This window comes from Ammodytes marinus, assembly GCF_949987685.1.
Source record: "Ammodytes marinus genome assembly, chromosome: 19".
Lineage (NCBI taxonomy): Eukaryota > Metazoa > Chordata > Actinopteri > Uranoscopiformes > Ammodytidae > Ammodytes > Ammodytes marinus.
This window is the reverse complement of record NC_137223.1, coordinates 13,929,711-13,948,141: the sequence shown is the minus strand read 5'-3', so window position 1 is coordinate 13,948,141 and position 18,431 is coordinate 13,929,711. Positions and strand designations below refer to the sequence as shown.

At 40.6% G+C, this 18,431-nt stretch overlaps 2 protein-coding genes across 2 annotated transcripts; one reads left to right on the top strand and one right to left on the bottom strand.

Moving 5' to 3' along the window:
- Positions 1–3,338: 3,338 nt before the first annotated feature.
- Positions 3,339–9,814, bottom strand: sh3bgrl2 (SH3 domain binding glutamate-rich protein like 2). The gene is made up of 4 exons (XM_080047777.1): positions 9,638–9,814; positions 5,741–5,926; positions 5,210–5,290; positions 3,339–4,790 (listed from the first exon to the last, which is right to left on the bottom strand). Exons 1-4 carry the CDS (start codon positions 9,680–9,682, stop codon positions 4,776–4,778), a joined length of 327 nt encoding a protein of 108 aa, XP_079903903.1. The 5' UTR covers positions 9,683–9,814; the 3' UTR covers positions 3,339–4,775.
- A 1,396-nt stretch (positions 9,815–11,210) lies between these two features.
- On the top strand, positions 11,211–17,749 carry lca5 (lebercilin LCA5). The gene is made up of 10 exons (XM_080047707.1): positions 11,211–11,264; positions 11,823–11,893; positions 13,261–13,664; positions 14,087–14,328; positions 14,747–15,052; positions 15,431–15,568; positions 15,688–15,784; positions 15,966–16,102; positions 16,415–16,589; positions 16,692–17,749. The coding sequence occupies exons 2-10, from the start codon at positions 11,889–11,891 to the stop codon at positions 17,609–17,611; spliced, it is 2,424 nt and encodes an 807-aa protein (XP_079903833.1). The 5' UTR covers positions 11,211–11,264; positions 11,823–11,888; the 3' UTR covers positions 17,612–17,749.
- The last annotated feature ends 682 nt before the right edge of the window (positions 17,750–18,431 follow it).

The window sequence follows — 18,431 nt, the reverse complement described above, 5'->3', positions numbered from 1 at the left end:
TGAAACCTTTGGGAAAGCTTCTTGTAGCCTTCCCCTAAACCATGACAATGAACAATCTTTGTTTTTCAGATCTTTTGGGAGCTGTTTTGATGATCCCATTCTGTCTCACTTCAGCAGAGAGTCAAAGAGAAGTGCAACTTGCATTTAGGCACCTAAAATACATTTTCTCATGGTTAAACAGACATTTCTATGAGGTTCAAGGCTTAACAACATAATCCAACCAACTTTGTGTTTAAAGTCATCAGTTTTACATGCTGTTACAGGCATTAAAATCAACAAAACCACAAGGGTTCCTATATTTTTGCACAGCCAGTTTTTCACATTTTATTTTATTTCATACAACCAAATACTGCTTTTCAAAAAATCTTTGTTTGGAAAACATCCCAGTACTTAGCTGTTCCTGGTAAATTAAAGACATACCACTTTTATTTTTTTTTTGTGAAAGCAGAGTCAATTATAATGCCGGCTGAGAGGGGTTCCCAAACTTTTTCATATGACTGTATATTATACAGTGGCATAATTTATTTGAGGATGTGCCTTTAACTGTTTTGTGCAACACATTTTGGGCCTTACCCTGACAATGAATAAGATACTGTCCCTGAAAAATAAACTAAATACTAGTGCAATATAATCAACTGCATTTATTGCAAGTAGAACCAATGGTTCATTTGTTTCTGATATATTGTACATTCACATTTTCTAATCTGTTTTCTGAAATGTGGTTCTCGCCTATAAGCCAATTTTTCCATCGCTTTTTGTCCAGGAGAAAAAACTGTCCGATTACACAGAGGCTGTTGGTGATACATTGCCTAACTGACTTGCCAATTCAGCATTTTAGGTTTCCTGGTTTTGTCATCTGTTTTGCACACACAATGTATTTCGAAAATATGCCTCCGGTTACAGTTATCATCATCATTTCACAAAATGACCACACCCTTAACTTCCCCTCCATTCCATGGTTTCACATTCCTAGTATTTATGTCACATTTTTCAAGACAAGTGTCGCTAACAACATTAAGATTGATCCATTCTATTCAAGTGTCCCAGTAAGTGTTGACAATGTGAAAGCATGCAGCAATACCGGGACCCTTAAACTGAAGCAGCTTAATGTAATTCAGCCATAATTTATTTGATCACTTACACCTGCTTTCCCTATAGGCCTACTGTGAAAAAAGGGCTATTGGTTACATCGCTGCTAGTCTTCTGTGTGTGTCCATACTCCAAGCGTTTATAATGCATGGCTTCACCAGTGCTAGTGCAGCTTTAATATATATTCATATTTACTCTGTCCTGTTCATGTACTGAGACTTTTCTACGTGGAAGTTTTTCCTATAGAACTATGAGAGATGGCATTAGCGCATACACCATGAATGGTATGTCAAACGCAATGTGTCTTTTCAGAAATGTGTGCTCCTAGATGAATGACCTATGTTGCCCTTACTGCATAGCCTGCAATCAGTATGATAAAGGAAACAAGTTACAGTGGTGGATCTACTTGGAACTTGCTTAGGCCTTTCCTTATGATTTGAATGATATTTTAGTTTATATTTTCCACTAGCTGGAACCACATAGTAACTGCTCTACCTATACAGACACTGAGCAAGTGCAATACAGGCACTGAGTAAGTGCATTGAACAAATCAATGATTGGATGTGCCAAAATGTCCTTCAATTAAACAACGACAAAACTGAAGTAATTGTCTTTGGTGCCAAAGATGAACAATTAAAAGTCAGCGCACAGCTTACATCCGTTATGTTAGAAACCACACCCCAAGCCAGAAATCTTGGTGTTGTCGTAGACTCCGACTTGAATTTCAGGAAACACATTAAATCAGTTAATAAATCAGCCTACTACCACCTAAAAAATATATCAAGAATTAAAGGGCTTATGTCTCACTAGGACCAAAAAAGTGGATCACATTACCCCAATTCTGAGGTCTTTACACTGGCTTCCTGTCACTCAAATAATTGATTTCAAAATACTGATGTTGGTTTATAAAGCACTAAATGGTTTAGGGCCAAAATACATTACTGATCTGCTGATACGTTATGAACCGTCCAGAGCCCTTAGGTCGTCTGGGAGAGGTCTACTTACAGTCCCTTAGGACTAAACAAGGAGAAGCAGCTTTTAGTTATTATGCACCAAACATCTGGAACAAACTCCCAGAAAACTTGAGGTCTGCTGCAACTCTGTTCTTTTAAATCGAGTCTGAAAACTTTTTTGTTTAACCTGCGATTTTTATTTTATTTGCTTCTTTTATTCGCTTTTAAATGTTTTATAATGTGCTTTGTGTATTCTAATCTTGCCCCTGTAAAGCACGTTGAGTGGCCTTGTGTCTGAATTGTGCTATATAAATAAACTTGCCTTGGCTACCATCATACATACAATCATACATCTTTCTCTAATACTTGAGGTTGACGGCTATACTATACCAGCTCAAACACAGCTTGTAATGAGGGTTTGTGAGCAGGTGTTGTTTTACTGTAAAGGTTCACAGCAGTTCCTCAAATGATAGAGGAGCAGTACAGTCAGGGGCTCAGTATTCAGAGTGCTACATAGACACAGTTACATCAATCGTCTCTGACAGAACTGAGGATAGCGTGGTTTTGGAGAGGACAGGTTAAGCACATATTGATGTCTGGGTAAATCATTACAGAGATATGCTGCATTCTCTGATGGGAAATGACATGACAACTCATCAAGGGGCCTGCCAGTCAGGAGGATTGTGTCACAGATGGAAAACAAAAATCCTCTCACAAGTCGCCGACCAGTATCAAGTTGTTGTTGCCAAACGCAACAAAAATCATACAGGAGATAACATGAAACATGATTTCAGCTCCTTGGATGGTCAGACATTATGTAGCCCAGGAGTGTGAGTGGGCGCCATCTGGAGTACTAACAATAACCTGATTTGCCTTTCATTCACATGGTCCATTCTTCTCACCCAGTTTCCATAACCACTGCATGGAGCAGGTTTGAGTTTATTCTGATTCTGTAGGTATGATAGTCATACGTGAAGCCACATTAGCAACAACATTTCTTTTTTTGCCACATTGGGCTTTCAGTTGAAGATTTGCATTTCTGCTTCACAAAAAAAGTCTCAGAGGCCTAAGATTGATCATCTCAAATCAAAAATGTCATTCTTTACATTTCACATATGCAAAGAAATACAGTGTACCACTCCCCCCCCATGCTTTTTTAACATAAACATCTTTGAAGTAACACACACATGAAAGATACGGAGGCAAATTAACTTATAACGCTATAATCTGCTTTTTATGTCTGATACATACAAGTGTCACTGCATATAATGTTCTGTTACAGACAGAAAAGCGCTGCAATCAACCAAAACACATACACAGGCAGAGAGGTGTAACATTAAGTACATTTAGTCAGTGTGTGGTCCAATAGACCCGAAGGTATCCATTCACAAAAAAAAATTAAAAATCTCAGCATAAGTCATCATGATTTCACATTAAATGAGGATACAACAATAACAATGCTGTTGGTGTCGACATAAACACATTGCGTATAACGTGAAATTACATATGCTTTGACACAATGGCACGACATTTAGGTAGGAATGGCCAGTGAGGGTGCATCTGTTTGTGTGTCCTTCCTGTGTAAACATAATGTCAACCAATAATGTTGATCATTCAGTCAACCAGAGAGAGAAAACACTTAGTGTTGGTTGTTTGGGAGGGAGAACATATAATACAGGACTCAAGGAATTGGCTATGAAGTGCCAATCTATGTTCATTCGATTAGATGTAAAAACACACAAAGGAAAGTTAACTGAGACATTTTGGAAATGTATAGAGAGAAGGAGAGGCACAGCAGGCGTGTGCTTAAAAATACAGCTGCTGCTGTTTTAAGAAGGTGCTTGGGCCTCATGAAAATTGTACTTATTATTTGAAACATTTGTTTCAGATGAAGATTAACGTCCTTGATAGGAAGTAATGAGCTCAGGGGTGAGTATCACAGACAGGGTGGGTAACATACTGAGAGACAAACTAACACATTGCTGGTTTTGGTCTTTGTATTGGATTTGTAGACAGTAAAAAAATGTCTTGAGTGAAGCCAACCTGGTCGTTTGATCACAATAGTGTGGCAGTGGAATTATACAAGAATCAGGTTTGCTTCATTTGATGACACCGACTAATAGACTTACCATGGATGCTGGCAGTGATGTCATGTAAATCCATCCTACGTTTTAGTATTTGGTCTCATCTGCCTTTGTAGTAATCTGCAGTGTCACTGTCTTACTACACAACATGCGCGCACGCACACACACACACACACACACACACTCTCTCTCTCTCTCTCTAAGGCATTCACACACAAAATAGGTGTGTATTCGGGTAACTTGTGCTACGCTGTTCCACCCGATCAGTTGACCCTGGTACAACTAAATCTGAAAAACTGGTCTATTGATGCTAGAGCTTCTACATGGTGTTCTAGCTTGCACATAACTTATGCTACTGCTAGTGTTTGTCACAGTGTGTGGGAAAGAAGAAAAAGAAAAACACAAACACATCCACCATAAAGTCAGTCCTGTTCATCTGAGTCATTGTGGCCTCTGGGGAATCAGATACACTTCTTGCAGACTAAAGGGATGGTGGATGGTTGTTTAGACAGAGAGTCCAGAGAGGTCGTACAGGGTGAAATCCACAGGGTCTGATGTTTGGCAACACGCTGGCATTGTAGCGATTGAAGAAGGAACACTGGAGGTGATGCAGTTTTAAGATCCCCTGGAGCCATCAGTTCGATCCAGGCTACGACTCAGAATCCTAGGAGATTGGCAGGGAGAGGGTATAGAAATTGAACCGTTACCATTTAGTTACTCGTTTGATTTGCTAGACCACACATTGTACGCAGGGTAGACAGACATCTCTTCTAAACATAAAAAAATGAAATAAAAATTCTACAAAAGAAAAAGGCTGGTGTGCATGAAATACATTATATTGTAACAAATCAAATGTTTCAGGGGCAGCTTGCAGAAACTAGAGCTGCTGATCCAGCACTGTGGAGAGATGCTGTCGTGTTGAGGGTTTGAGGAAGTTGGGGATGAGTCAGCTGCCAGTAAATATGTTTGATTGAACAATGTATACCACAAAGAGATAGCAGTGTTTTTTCCCCCCTGCGTCTTCATGTTGTGATTGCATGTGTTACGTGTTTGTGTGCCAGCTACATAAATACTCTCCCTTACTTTCACACAGGGCTGGGAACTGAGCCCAAGGAATGCAAACACAGTGTTGTTCTCTTTGGACTCGAAGAAGTCTTCATAGTCCTGGGGGAGATGGAAGACAAAAATTGAGTGTTACATCTCTACATGTTCGAAAGATGGTTGTAAACATCCCCGGACAAATGGTCCATCCGCTACTGCTTTGAATATAATTCAATGACCGTGCCGTCGCAGAGTAATGCTGGATTACCTTGGACAGCGAGAGTGATGGCAGGCCGAGCAGATAATCTGCCCCCATCCACGAAACTGGATTACGACAGGATTACAGGGTGGCATTCAAACTCAGTGGAGGACATAAACTGGCAAGCTCTGACTGATCGAACGCAGTCAGCCGTATATAGTTAGCTCAACACTGTACTTGAAATTGCATTACATAAAAACTGTAAAGACACTGTGTGCCGTCCGAACCTTTCGAGATCTGAGCTCAGAGTGTACATAGCTGCCTACTGGACGGCCAGCTCTTTAGAAACATTAGAAGCAATAATCAAATCCTACCCCACAGTAGCTATCCTCATTGAAGATCTGCGGTGGCGGCGGGTTGCCTTTCTCCGGCTGCTTGTCCCTGGGGATGTTCCGGTACATCCACAGCCTCTGCTCCTCCATCATGGTAATGTCTACTTCCAGGAAGCTGATTCGATTGGCCTCCAGGAAACCCACCACCGCCTGCTGATGCTTCTTCACCTGAACATGAATAAAATAAATAAAAGATGGTGGAGGAGGACAAGAGTTTGGAAAGGGTGGAGGGTCGGTCAGGTAGATACAGATGTACATTAAAAGGAGAGATAAATGATAAGGTCATGGCTAACATGGCAAAAAGTCATAATTTTATATATAGCTTTCATGTGTGATCCGAGGTATCCGATGTATCTATTAAGTGCATCTCCCCTGTCTCACTTAGCCGAGCCATTGGGTGTACTCTCCATTAATAAAAAAAACTGTAAGCTGAAACCTAGAGCACGACACACGCACACACACACACACAAGTGTACTGTATCCACTGCTTAGTAATTGGTAAAGGTGACATTAAGAAGGATTATTGATTGGTGGACAAGCTTACTGAATCGTAAAAGCTGCCGCCCTTTTCTGAAGGCTAAAATGTAAAATTATTATTATTGATGAAGCTATAGAATAGCTTAACTATTTGTATTATTCTAATAACAAAATAGATTTTTTGTATTCTTGTCTAGATATAAAATCAATCAATACCACAGCTGACAGTTGTACAGTCGATAAAGTGAAACCTGTGGTAATCACTGACCTAAATTCTGCGTGCCCTTTGTGTAATTCCCAAGGACCTAATTAAGTATCCATTCAGGAGAGAAGCCCATCACCAAGGAGGACTATGCAATGAACTTTCCCATTGGTGTTCTGTTGGATGGATTTCAGGACAACTCCCTGTGGTATTGTGCAATGTGCTCAGAGGACGCTCTTTTTAGTGAGCAAAACGGCATGACAGTGCTTGTGAACTCTGGGAGAAAAACACAGATAATTTTAGAAGTCCGAAAGACTCCCATGGAAGGGAAGGTTGTTAACCCCCCTGTCCTGCTGTCCGTGATAATGATTAGGACAATGGTTGTCAAAGCTTAAATCACTTATTTGAGCAATTATTATTATTTAATTTACATTTTTTTACTTTATCTTTGCATTCACATATAGCTTGCTTGTTGCTTCAAGCTTGCAACCATTAACATCACAAAAGAAGGTTTATATTCAAAACAATTTGGGTGCTCTAATTTGAACAGGGGCGTTTATGTTGTGTCCGTATGCTCTCATAAGTTATCCAGTACCCTCGAAACATGTATTCTAGGAAGTTTGGCTTTCGATTGAGAAGATGAAAAATAAAAAACAAACAAAAACAAAATAAAAATAAAAATCAATTAAGAAAATATAAGGACATCTTCCCTGTGTGCTTGGGTGTGTGTGTGTGTGTGTACATTATTTGGGTGATGCCAGTGGGGGACCACAATGGAGCTATTGTTTTACCCCAAAAGGACAGTAAGGGATTGTTCTTGACCGTCTGGTATAAACACACAGACCCAAACAATGCTGCAAAAAATCTGTTGAGTCTTTTTTACAGTGATTCTTAGTGTGTGTGTGCCCCCATAAAAACGTTTTTTTTCTTTTTTTTAAAAATCTGGACTCTCATACGATAGTCAATGAATTGCAAGAATAACGACTGTCTTCAAAGAGAGAAATGCCTGTCGATTCTGGTCAAAGGTTTAAAAACTCCACACTGAATCACTGGTTGTGTCTGGTCATAGTCTTTGTGTGTGTATCAACATGGTATATACGCAGCACAGGTCTAAATAATGAAAGAGGGTGAGTGAGAGTGTGTTACAGTGGACAGATGAGTTCAGATTATTATTATTTTTGTTGATGTTGTGTATTCTGGATTAAAAGGCATACAAACGCTTAAATAAACAAGGGCGCATTCATTGTTTGACAACCCTTTACTGAAACATCGGGATTAACTGGAGGTTAATCCTTTGGTTCAGGGACAGGCAGGGACACGGACTTGTGATAGAAAAAAAAAACAATAAAAGACACATGTTGAGCAGAAAATAAAAAGTTCAAAAATTTAAATATGAGTACCGGTATATATAAACTTGTTATTTTTTGGAGCTACAATATGTCCGGTTAGAATAGATGAGTGATTTGAAGGCATAAAGTACTATTTTCAACCGACATCCTTGGTCAATGGGAGGGATTGCTATTCCTTCTGAGCATAGAAGTAATTTCTCGGATCAGATCATGTGAGGTTGAACAGTGGTGACTATTACTTATTATCAATTACTTCATTTCACCAACAGCAAGTATATGTAATGATGAGACTGACTGACCCCGACACACATCCACTGACTGGAGTAAGGTTTGGGGGATAACCTAATTTGCTTTTCATTCATTTTGTGGGGATGACGCCTCCCCCTACTAATCTGCTGTTGTTAAACTGGGATCTGCTCTTTTACATGGGGAAACTGAAGTGTTTAGATAATCACTTCCCCTCGAGTTTGTCTTTTACTGCTCACATCTTCTTGCTTTGGTTCGACCTATCTGTTTTCCAGACTTTATCTCCCTACTTTCAAATTCTTATTGTCTTCCTCTATCCCTATCCAACACTAATAGTGTCTCTCTCTCTCTCTCTTTTCACTCACAGACATCCCTTTCACTTAAAATCAGCTGAGGGCTCCAGCCTCACCTTTCCTCTTTATTCAATCACTTGTAACTCAATTCAAAAGGCATTCAGGGTTAATTACATTCACATGAGCTCAACACTCACACAACTGACCCAAATGATGGTGGAGCTATTCAAGCGTGCACGACTGTGCTTTGTGTGTGTGTGTGTGTGTGTGTGTGTGTGTGTGTGTGTGTGTGTGTGTGTTAAATTGAGGGTCTGTTAGTTTTAAATGTATGTGTCATAGGGATAAAAATAGAGATGGGTCCTAATAAGATAAATACATTACTCATTCGTCCCATTACCTAAGACTTTAAGTATTCACAAGGGAGTGTTGTTTGATGATTTTTCTGCTCATACTCAATATCAGCTGCGCCTTCTCAATAGCATGTTGTTGCTTTCCCGAGGCACTAAAGGACAAAGGCCATTATTTACATAGCATTATCTTTTGATGAATTGTCAAAAACATGTTTACACTAAAAAACTCACATCTGTGAAGCTGAAATTAGCATCTTATCCAGTCGTCAAATAATAATTTCAGCTCAACACACAGGACCCACTGTAAACAAATGGTCTTCTAAATATGAATACACAAATAAATCAGCCTTGTATTTGGAGTTGGAGACAGCCCTTCTGCATAACACCGCTGCTCAGTTGGAGAAACACCTCCATAGTCAATAATAAGGGAAGATAAAGGAACGTGTTCCTGAGGCTACTCCTTGAACAATGTACTTTTAGTAGGCTAGTTAAATAAGGTGCTTTCTCCATCCTACATCTCGGGGTCTTCAAATGGACAGATTATAGTACCTTATTTGAACACTACGCGTACTTTGTTCGAGCTGTAGGAGGGAGACGTTTTACAAGGATGTGTTATTTATTAAGCTACACAATAAAAATGAATGAAAGGGCCCCAGGTCAGAATGCAAAAAATAAAAAATCAACAGGCTGCTTAACACATCAACACAGCCTACCCTTTCAATCAATGATGCTGATTACTATTACTTCACAGCTTGTGTTGTGTGAACAATCTGAAGTCGATGAGCGCAAAACAGACGCACTCCCCGTCCACTCCAGTAGCCTACATAATGATAGCCTATACCAATGAACACAATTCGGCGGGTTTTGCGAACATTAAGTCTTGCACATGCCTCCGTAATGTGGCAGAATTCCCTGTACACAACTGTCAATAATCTCGAAAGCCAATAATTGCAAACACTCACCGCGAGAGAGCCACTTGAGGAGGCGATGTAAACCTTGATGACCATTTTAATCCCAAATTATAGTCAACACAATCGGCAAGCAAACTGTGGAGGTGGCGAGTCCCGTTTTTTTCAGAATAACAAGTGGGCACTTTGAAACAACAGGACGTGTTTTAGACGAGAGGGGACACGCGTGTCTCAAATTGAAACTGAACCATGATAATAAGAAAACAGCGTGCGTCTATGCCGAGCGACTCTCAGCGACTCTCACTGCACAGATGCAACCGACATCATAAACAATACTGGACTTCCGGTCATAGTTTTCAAAATAATTCAAAATTTAGGCATGGGAAAAAATGACTATGAATAAGTCGCAGGTCCAAATCAATTTAGTTTCAAGCTTCTTCTTTTTTTGCATGTGCTCAACAACTAGTAGGTTATACTGCCCCCGCCCCCCCCCCCCCCCCCCCCCCACACACACACACACACATTTAACCTTAACCAAACCCAATCAAATCCATAGCCTATAGATCAAATTAAGATAGGCTAGAGTTTTTCTAGCCTACAGTCTGAGGGGACATGCGACCTGTCATTAGATTTTAAATAGATCAAAAATAGCCTTCTTAATTTTAGTGTCAAACTAGCCTACCCTTTTTATTTTGAAATGTTTTCTAACTTCTGCTTGACACTTATGTCCGGCAATTTGACGCATAAAACCCTGATAAAACCCAAATGTCTATAGTCTATAGGCACTCATGTGTCCTACTCCGTGTCTCTAGCAATACATTACTGCTGCAGAAAAGACAGACACATCCTAAATAAAAAGTGTCAATTAAAATATTTTCAGTCTCAGGCAATAGGTCAATGCAAATTAAAAGGAAAACACAGATGTAGGCCTAGTAGAGGAACAAGTGAAGAGTGTAATCTGAGCATAGATAGTATATAAAATCTGAGACATAGGCCTACATAAACACAATACACATACACATATAGCCTACTGTAGGCCTATATAGCCTGTGTGTGTGTGTGTGTGTGTGTGTGTGTGTGTGTGTGTGTGTGCGTGTGTGTGTGTGTGTGCGTGTGTGTGTGTGTGTGTATATATATATACACACATGTTATATTGTTTAGCCCTATACAAAAAAATATATAATTCTGCATGGAGTAGAATGCATGAAGTAGAATATTTGCATGCAGAGCAAAGTTATTAGGGGGTTGTGACAATAACACTAAGCAAATCTGTGGTATAAGTTAAGTTGATACCACGGTATTCTTCTTTATGCTATGTATATAACGCTACTGTAAACCTCGTATAGGCCGATGGCGGCCTAAAGCCTATAAACATGATGCTATATATTTATCACAATCAAAGTATTTGATCACAACCACTACGCGTCCTACAGCGCCACTCTTGCAGCAGAGGGGTACTGCAGGCTGGCTGTGGTTGCCATGGTACAGCGTCAGCGGAGGACTGGAGCAACCCTCGAGGGCTGACCGACCATACCAAAAGTATCTGAACCCCTCCTGACAGAGGTTTACCACATATTAGTGCATTAGTGTGGAAAAATTACAAGACGGCAGATTTTAAAACGATAGTCATGACTGTTTGTTTACAAAAAGAGCGGAAGCCGGCGCCTTCTTATATCTAACGGTGAGCTAAAGTTCATGCTAGCTTGTTGGTAGCTATATAGGCTAGCTAACATTAGCCGAGCTTGGGCAAACAGAAATCTACAACGTTAAACGTAAACCAGACAAAGACAGCGGGATTTTAAAGAGTAAAGCGGGGGGAAAGGACAGGGTGGTGCTAGAAAAACACCTTACATGTTAATGGGAGTTGTGTTGTTTCTATGATGGCATAATAAGCTATGAGCAACAAGTCAAGTCAGTCCTCCATCGCAGCTAGCTTTACAATATATCTTCTAAGCTACCGTTTGCTAATGTAAAGTACACTGAAATGCTATTTGTGAACTTCACCTTCTTTTCTATTTTCACGTCTATTTGATCATTTTGCAATACAATATGTAAGGGCCAACTGAGATATGTGGCTGGCGTTTCAGGTGCTGGCTTTCTTTGGTCGCTTTTCGGCTGGCACTGTCACATCAACGCACCTGTCAACAACAGACGGTCCATTTTAATCCACTCTAGAGAGCTCCCGCTGTAATAAAAAGCTCCGATAACACGTTTCTCTTTGTGTATTTGCTTTCAATAGAGAGCAGTAGCGTTATCAGGACCCTCTGGAGAGAAGATGTGGATGATGGGGGATCTAATGTAACTTATGTGGTGAGTGTTATAATTATCTAATATTGCTTTACATCAGTGCACCTTTATGTCGGATTTAGCATAATGTAGTAGCACGAAATGGTCATTCAAATAAGAACATTTTCAATGTTTTGTAATCAAAAAGACATAGTCTTCAATACTGTATGTTTTTCATTGTTTCTCTGCTAATGATTGGAGACTATGGAAAACATTTACACAAGAGCTATTTATTGATAGTCTGTAGAGTACATGTAATGAACCAGATGTCATTCAACAAATATTAATCAACTGAGGGAACAGGGTTGTAGTCAGACCTTAATTCACTCCTTGACCTACAAATATGCTAATTTCTATTTCTATGTAGGGTGATAATTCTGCTGCTGTGTGTGTACTGTTGTTGCCATAGATACTTATCCATAATGTGATTCTATTATTGTTAGGTCTAATGAAAGGGCCAGATGACTGCATGAAGTTTACCTGCATTTAACAACCATATTTATGATCCTACTACTGACTCCTCAGTATTAGTTTTATAGTCTCTATTATTAGAAAATTCTCCAAACGCCTCAAAGTTTTTTAATCACTTTAAAAAACAGGAGGTGCTGATATGTTCTTTATGTTTCAAACCTGTTGGCTTTTGTCCAGATAGAAAATGTTTATATTTGTTTAATGTAGGATTTGCCTAATGTAGAAATGCTTAAGATAACCACCCATAAGGATTGCAACAGACCAACCGATTAAAACTAGTTATTTACAAAGTAATGTCATAACTCTTCATTTCATACAATATAAAACTGTTCAGCAGCACATACGATACAAGTTTTTGTACAATATATGTTTATAATGCAGCACTGTATCTACAATCAACAGAGTGAAAATATGAGGTAAAAATACCTTTTGTCTTTATTTCCCTTCTCTCGTTCAGTATTCTTTGGCTATTTTTGATAATGATAATCTGGCTGTTTAATAAGTCACCAGGGCAGACGTGGGCAGGCTAGTGCTTTCTATGTAGCACTAGCAGTGGTGTGGAATCGTGATATAATCATACATCATTCAGCCTAATGGAAAATTCCACCTTGTGTGTTGTTGCCTAGTGACCAAGACACACAATACAGAAAAACCCGAGGGAAACCAGTTGGCTTGGCTTCTTATTACTGTACTGGATTAATTTTGAGAATTTTACATCTGGGTTTCAAAGTACAATTGCTGAGGTCAGTTTATCAGGGGACTTTTGATGTTCGTATGTCTGTTAAATCAGGTAAGATACATCCTGTGCAAATCAGCATTTGTTATTGTTAAATTGTTGCTCGGGGGGGGGGGGGAGTCAATTTTATAACTCAAACTATGCTGTGTTTATATCCCACCTTCTGTGTTTAAATTCAACACAGCATTACTTCTCAAAGCCACAACATGGAACCTGAAAACAAAACTGACCCGTATGAAGACAACCGAGATCGCCAGTCACTCCGGAGTACGAAGAAAGACTCCCAGGAATCATCCTTCCAGAAGGACCAAAAGAACTTCAGGGAAAATATCCAGTTAGAGGTCGAAAAAGACAACTGCGCCGAGAGAAGATCGAAAACCCGCACCTGGCATTCAGATCCAGATCGGGACCGGATGTCAGCGGGAGAGGGACAGAGAAGTAGTCAGTCCTTATATTCTGAGGACTATGAGAATGAGTCTCCTTCAGAGCGCTCGATCTCACCGTACTCCCAGTCCAGGACTCCATCTCCTAAACCTCAAAGAGGGGTGCAGGGGAAGAGGATTTCTAGCAGCCCCGTCTACAAGACAGGTATGCAAAGCAAGGAAATTATCAAAGCATGGACCCACTGATTGAATTTGCTTCACTGTCCAGATGATGGCAGTGTGTAGCAGCAATAATTCAACATGGTGATTTTTGAGACAGAAAACCTCTGTTCAGGCATTGGTTAGGATTGTCATAAGCTTTTCTTTCATCCTGAACTTTTATTCAAGACTCAATTGTTGAAGAGCAATTTTCCACAGAAGTTCCATGTATATATTATTAAAGTTTTTATCAAATCGCCACATATGTTGTTATGAGCAAAGTCTAATTTTAATATTTAAATATAAATATTACAGTATTTTATATTCACCACTTCTAGTGCATCGTGTGTTTCAGTAATGACCTGTAAAATGTTCTTAGTTGTTATCTTTCAATAATTTCCATGTAATATGTGTGTATATATTTTGCAGGTGTTGTGGGGCGCCGGGGTTTGCCTCGCCCACAGCGTCTAGGTGGCCGTTCCCTGACCCAACAGCATCGCAGGGGAGTTCCATCACAAAGCAAAGACTCCACACCTTCTAAAGACCTAGACCTGGTGACCAAGAGGATGCTTTCAGCCCGTCTGCTCAAAATCAATGAACTGCGAAACGCCCTTGCTGAGCTGCAACAGCGCACTGACGAGCTGCAGAAAGAGAATCGAGTCCTCAGACAGGTAAACGACATGAACACACATACGTATCTTTGAGGGAAATCAATAGCCTTTAAAAGTACACATTTTAATGGGTTTTCAACATTAATATTGAACACCTTTCTGAAAACCTGTGTTCAGAAAGGTGTTCATATTGATGTTATAGATTTTTGGACACTTGACCATGAAAACAGTTTCTAGAAATCAAATCAAATCAGCTTTATTTGTTTAGCCCAATATCACAAATAGACATTTGCCTCAGTGGGCTTTACATTCCATACAGTATGACACCCTCTGCCCTTACACCCTTCTAGCACCCTAGAATAAATCCAAATCATAATTCTGAACCTTAAAAATTAGCATAATATGTGACCTTTAAGATAACCTTGAACACCTGTGGAATCCTACCATTTTTATTTTTTTCTTCTTTTCAACGCTGCAGCTTCAGGTGCGCCAACAGAAAGCCCTGCAGCGCTACGACGACACGGAGAGCGAGATCTCCACGCTGCTGTCGCGGCACTCCAACGAGACCCACGTGCTGCGCGAGCGGCTCCGGCGCACGCAAGAGAGGGAACGGGCGGCCGAGCGTCGGCTAAGGGACGGCGAGGAGCAGCTGCTGAGGAGCCAGGCCACCGCCAACAGACTGAGGAAGCTGGTCGACCAGGAAGAGCTGGGAGCCAGAGACGAGCTGAGACGCAAGCTAGAGGAAGAGAAGGCCCGGGCCCAAGAGGCAGAGCGGAGGGTCAAGGTACGATTATCTCTTTTTATGAACCTATTTATTGACAAAGCTGAGTTTTGCATTTCTCTAGAATTTAGTGCTTTACTTCTGATTTGATAGGAATTGCCCCACAGCAGACTATTTCTGCTCCTGATTTTTCATCCATCTATAAGGGAGATCCCACACTCTGCTCTTGGTCAGCATCACCATTTATCAAATAATCAATATTTTGGACCAAATTTGCACCTGAATCCAAGTTTGCTGGATGGGCGAATTCTTCTGTTAATAAGTCATATATATGTTTGAAATTTACCTTACGGATTCGATTATTTGGTTGAAATTATCGGCGAGGTAAACAGTTGCTTTTTCCACAACTGTAATGTGTATTTTTCATCGGTGTGTTGGAAGGAGCTTGAACGCTGCATGGAGCTTAGCAACAGCAGTTTCCAGAGGCAGCTGGTCGCAGAGAGGAAGAAGACCATCAGTGCCCAGGAGGATATCAGAACCCTACAGGAGGAGCTGGAACGACTGAACAATAAACTCAAGGTCTATAGACACAAAATAACGCTCAAAGATACCAACTGAAACAAAATGTATCTTTTATGTTACGATTGTGCATGAAAAGCAAATTGCCCGTTCACTTGGTTGATTTATTTTCTTATCAGGAGAAGGAGAGAGAACTAGATGCCAAGAACATCTATGCCAACCGCATGATTAAACCCTCTCCAAGAAAAGACGCTGACAGTGGCACAAAGCGCTGTGGTAAGATCTAACCATTGGTCACCTTTTGTGCATTTGTAATCAGTGTTTAAAATTCCCATTCCATTACAATCTCCCATTTAGGTTAAAATAATGGCCTGTATGAAGGCATGGCTTGGTCTACTAAGGGGTCAAACAAATTAACTCTAAAATCAAATCTGTCTTTATTTCTCACACTCCTCAGTCCCCAGCAGGAGCAGCACTAAGACAATGCAGACTAAAGACCGGTTGTCTAGTCTGGATTTCCCCTCACCTCCCCCTGCCATCGCTGATGCCACTGAGTACAGTGAACCGGCACCTGACGGATACCTATCACTCAAGGTACAAGGAAGGGGCTCCACTTTACTTAACCCAGACATGCACACTTCTTCTTCTTCTTCTTCTTCTTCTTCTTCTTCTTCTTCTTCTTCTTCTTCTTCTTCTTCTTCTTCTTCTTCTTCTTCTTCTTCTTCTTCTTCTTCTTCTTCTTCTTCTTCTTCTTCTTCTTCTTCTTCTTCTTCTTCTTCTTCTTCTTCTTCTTCTTCTTCTTCTTCTTCTTCTTCTTCTTCTTCTTCTTCTTCTTCTGTCGGTCTGTTATTTGTCTATTATTCACATATTTAGTTTTTTTTCCCCCTCAATTATTTATGTTATCAGGAGGCGGAACCAGAGGACAGACATCGAAAGTTGGAACAGCAGAAGAGAAGGGACAGAGAAAAAGATCGAGACAAGGAGAAGGAGTTAGTGAAGGAGGAAGAGAAGAAAGAAGTGATACCGCAACTTAACCCGGAGCTTAATGTGCTTGAGGAGAAGGCAAAGAGACCAAGAGATGGTAAGAGAAGCAAAAAGTGTAAAACCTCATTCCTATTGCACTGAGAAATTGAGTAAAAAGGCACAATAAATCAACAGTAATGGCTTCATCTTACGTCGACAGGCTTGCAGAAGCAACCAGCAGAAGAAAAAGACAGAAAGGGGACAAGTTCCCCTCCAAAACAGGAGGAAGAGAACAACAGGGAACATGGCCACGTCCGAGAAGAGGTGGAGAGGTGGAACCAGGGGGCTCTGGCCAATCAGCAAGCATGGGAGGAAGCACAACGCAAAAAAGAACAGCTGCTGGCTAGGATGCGCGAAATAGAGCGTCACACTCAAGGTGGCCAGGACACCATGTTTTCAGAGTCTAGTCCTTTTGAGTCCAGCAAGGGAGACCATCACTCGCCTCGTCCTCCACAGCAGAGGGACCAGATTACTTCAATATTTAACGTCACAGAAACGGAGGAGTCTTCGGGTTTGGCCGGCGCTGGAAGCAGGGAAGGCGGCAGGAGGAGACCTGGCATAGAGGGTGGAGCAGTTGCAATGGGAATGGGCAGAAGAGCGCTTAGAGTCCAATCGTCCAGTGAAGACGTGGCATTCGGAAGCTACGCGCCCTCTTTTGGGAATTCAGCGTCCCGGGGCTCGTACGGCTTCCCTACTCCCCCGCCAACAGAAGAGCGGGAGTCTGCCTTAGAAGCAATAGGGGTGTTTAGTCTCAGAGGGGTGGAGACGGTGGAGAAAGAAAAGGAGGCAGAAAGAGGAGTGGGGGGGAAGGAAAGGAAGTCCAGCCTCATGCAGCAGCTATTCGGTGCCCTGGCAACGCCCGTCGGCGACAGTGGTAGCAGCTCCAATAAAATGGAGGTCCTTAACAGCCCTCCGACCACCAACGGGGTACGTTCTAGACGGGAGGGGCTGCTCGGCTTCATTTCAGGCTCGTCCACCCCTCCAGTGTCCTCTGTTAACACAGTGCACGTAGCAGATAGCCGACCTGCCATCCGTGCCATCCCCTCATTTGACGACGACATAGAGGAACTTACTTTGTGAAATGAATTTACATTTGAGGCGGTCATTCTCACATCTGTCAGAAACAAGAGGAGGTTGAAAAAAAGTTTAGTTTTTAACATGGTCTACATAAATATAAAGTTTGAACACTATTATTCTCCTAATAAAAATATTTTTTAACAGAAGAAAATAGGGGAGTGTAAAAAATAAGTTTCTGAAAATTTAAAAAAGTAACTATGACTGTATAAGATGAATAATCTTAACTTCCGTGACTGTATTTTTTTTTAATTTAATGTGACATTCAAGCATGCAGGCTTATGTGTGTAAAAATTGGATAAAGAGTTGTCACAGTAATATAGTTTATATGTTATTGGTTATCTGTTATAGTGCTTGTTGAACATGTTGTGTAGAGATGTTAGCTTTAACAGATTGCATTTGAAGAGGTTCCTCAGGTCGCAGTTCCAGTTTTCTGGTAGATAATGTTTGGTAGTATATCTGACCAACAGAAGGATATTGGAGCCACAACACAACAAATCCTTGCTCCTAGAATATTTCTCCAATTTAATAAAACACAAACCAAAGCACAATGCAATACAGTCAAGATTAAAGGGAGTGTGTGCTTTACTTTTGTAGTAATACTGATTGGGGTTGGGGTTGGTTTGGGATCCTAAAGTAGAGTGTACCACTAAGCAATATGACAATCACCGTGTGATTAGACTGCTTATTAAATGTCTGATAATTTTATAAAACCTCTATTATTTATTTTCTGCAGGTGTATTGTATTACAACCAATATTATATTGATATTATATCATTGCAAGCACAATGTCATTAACCCTAGGGATAGGTTAATAATACATGCT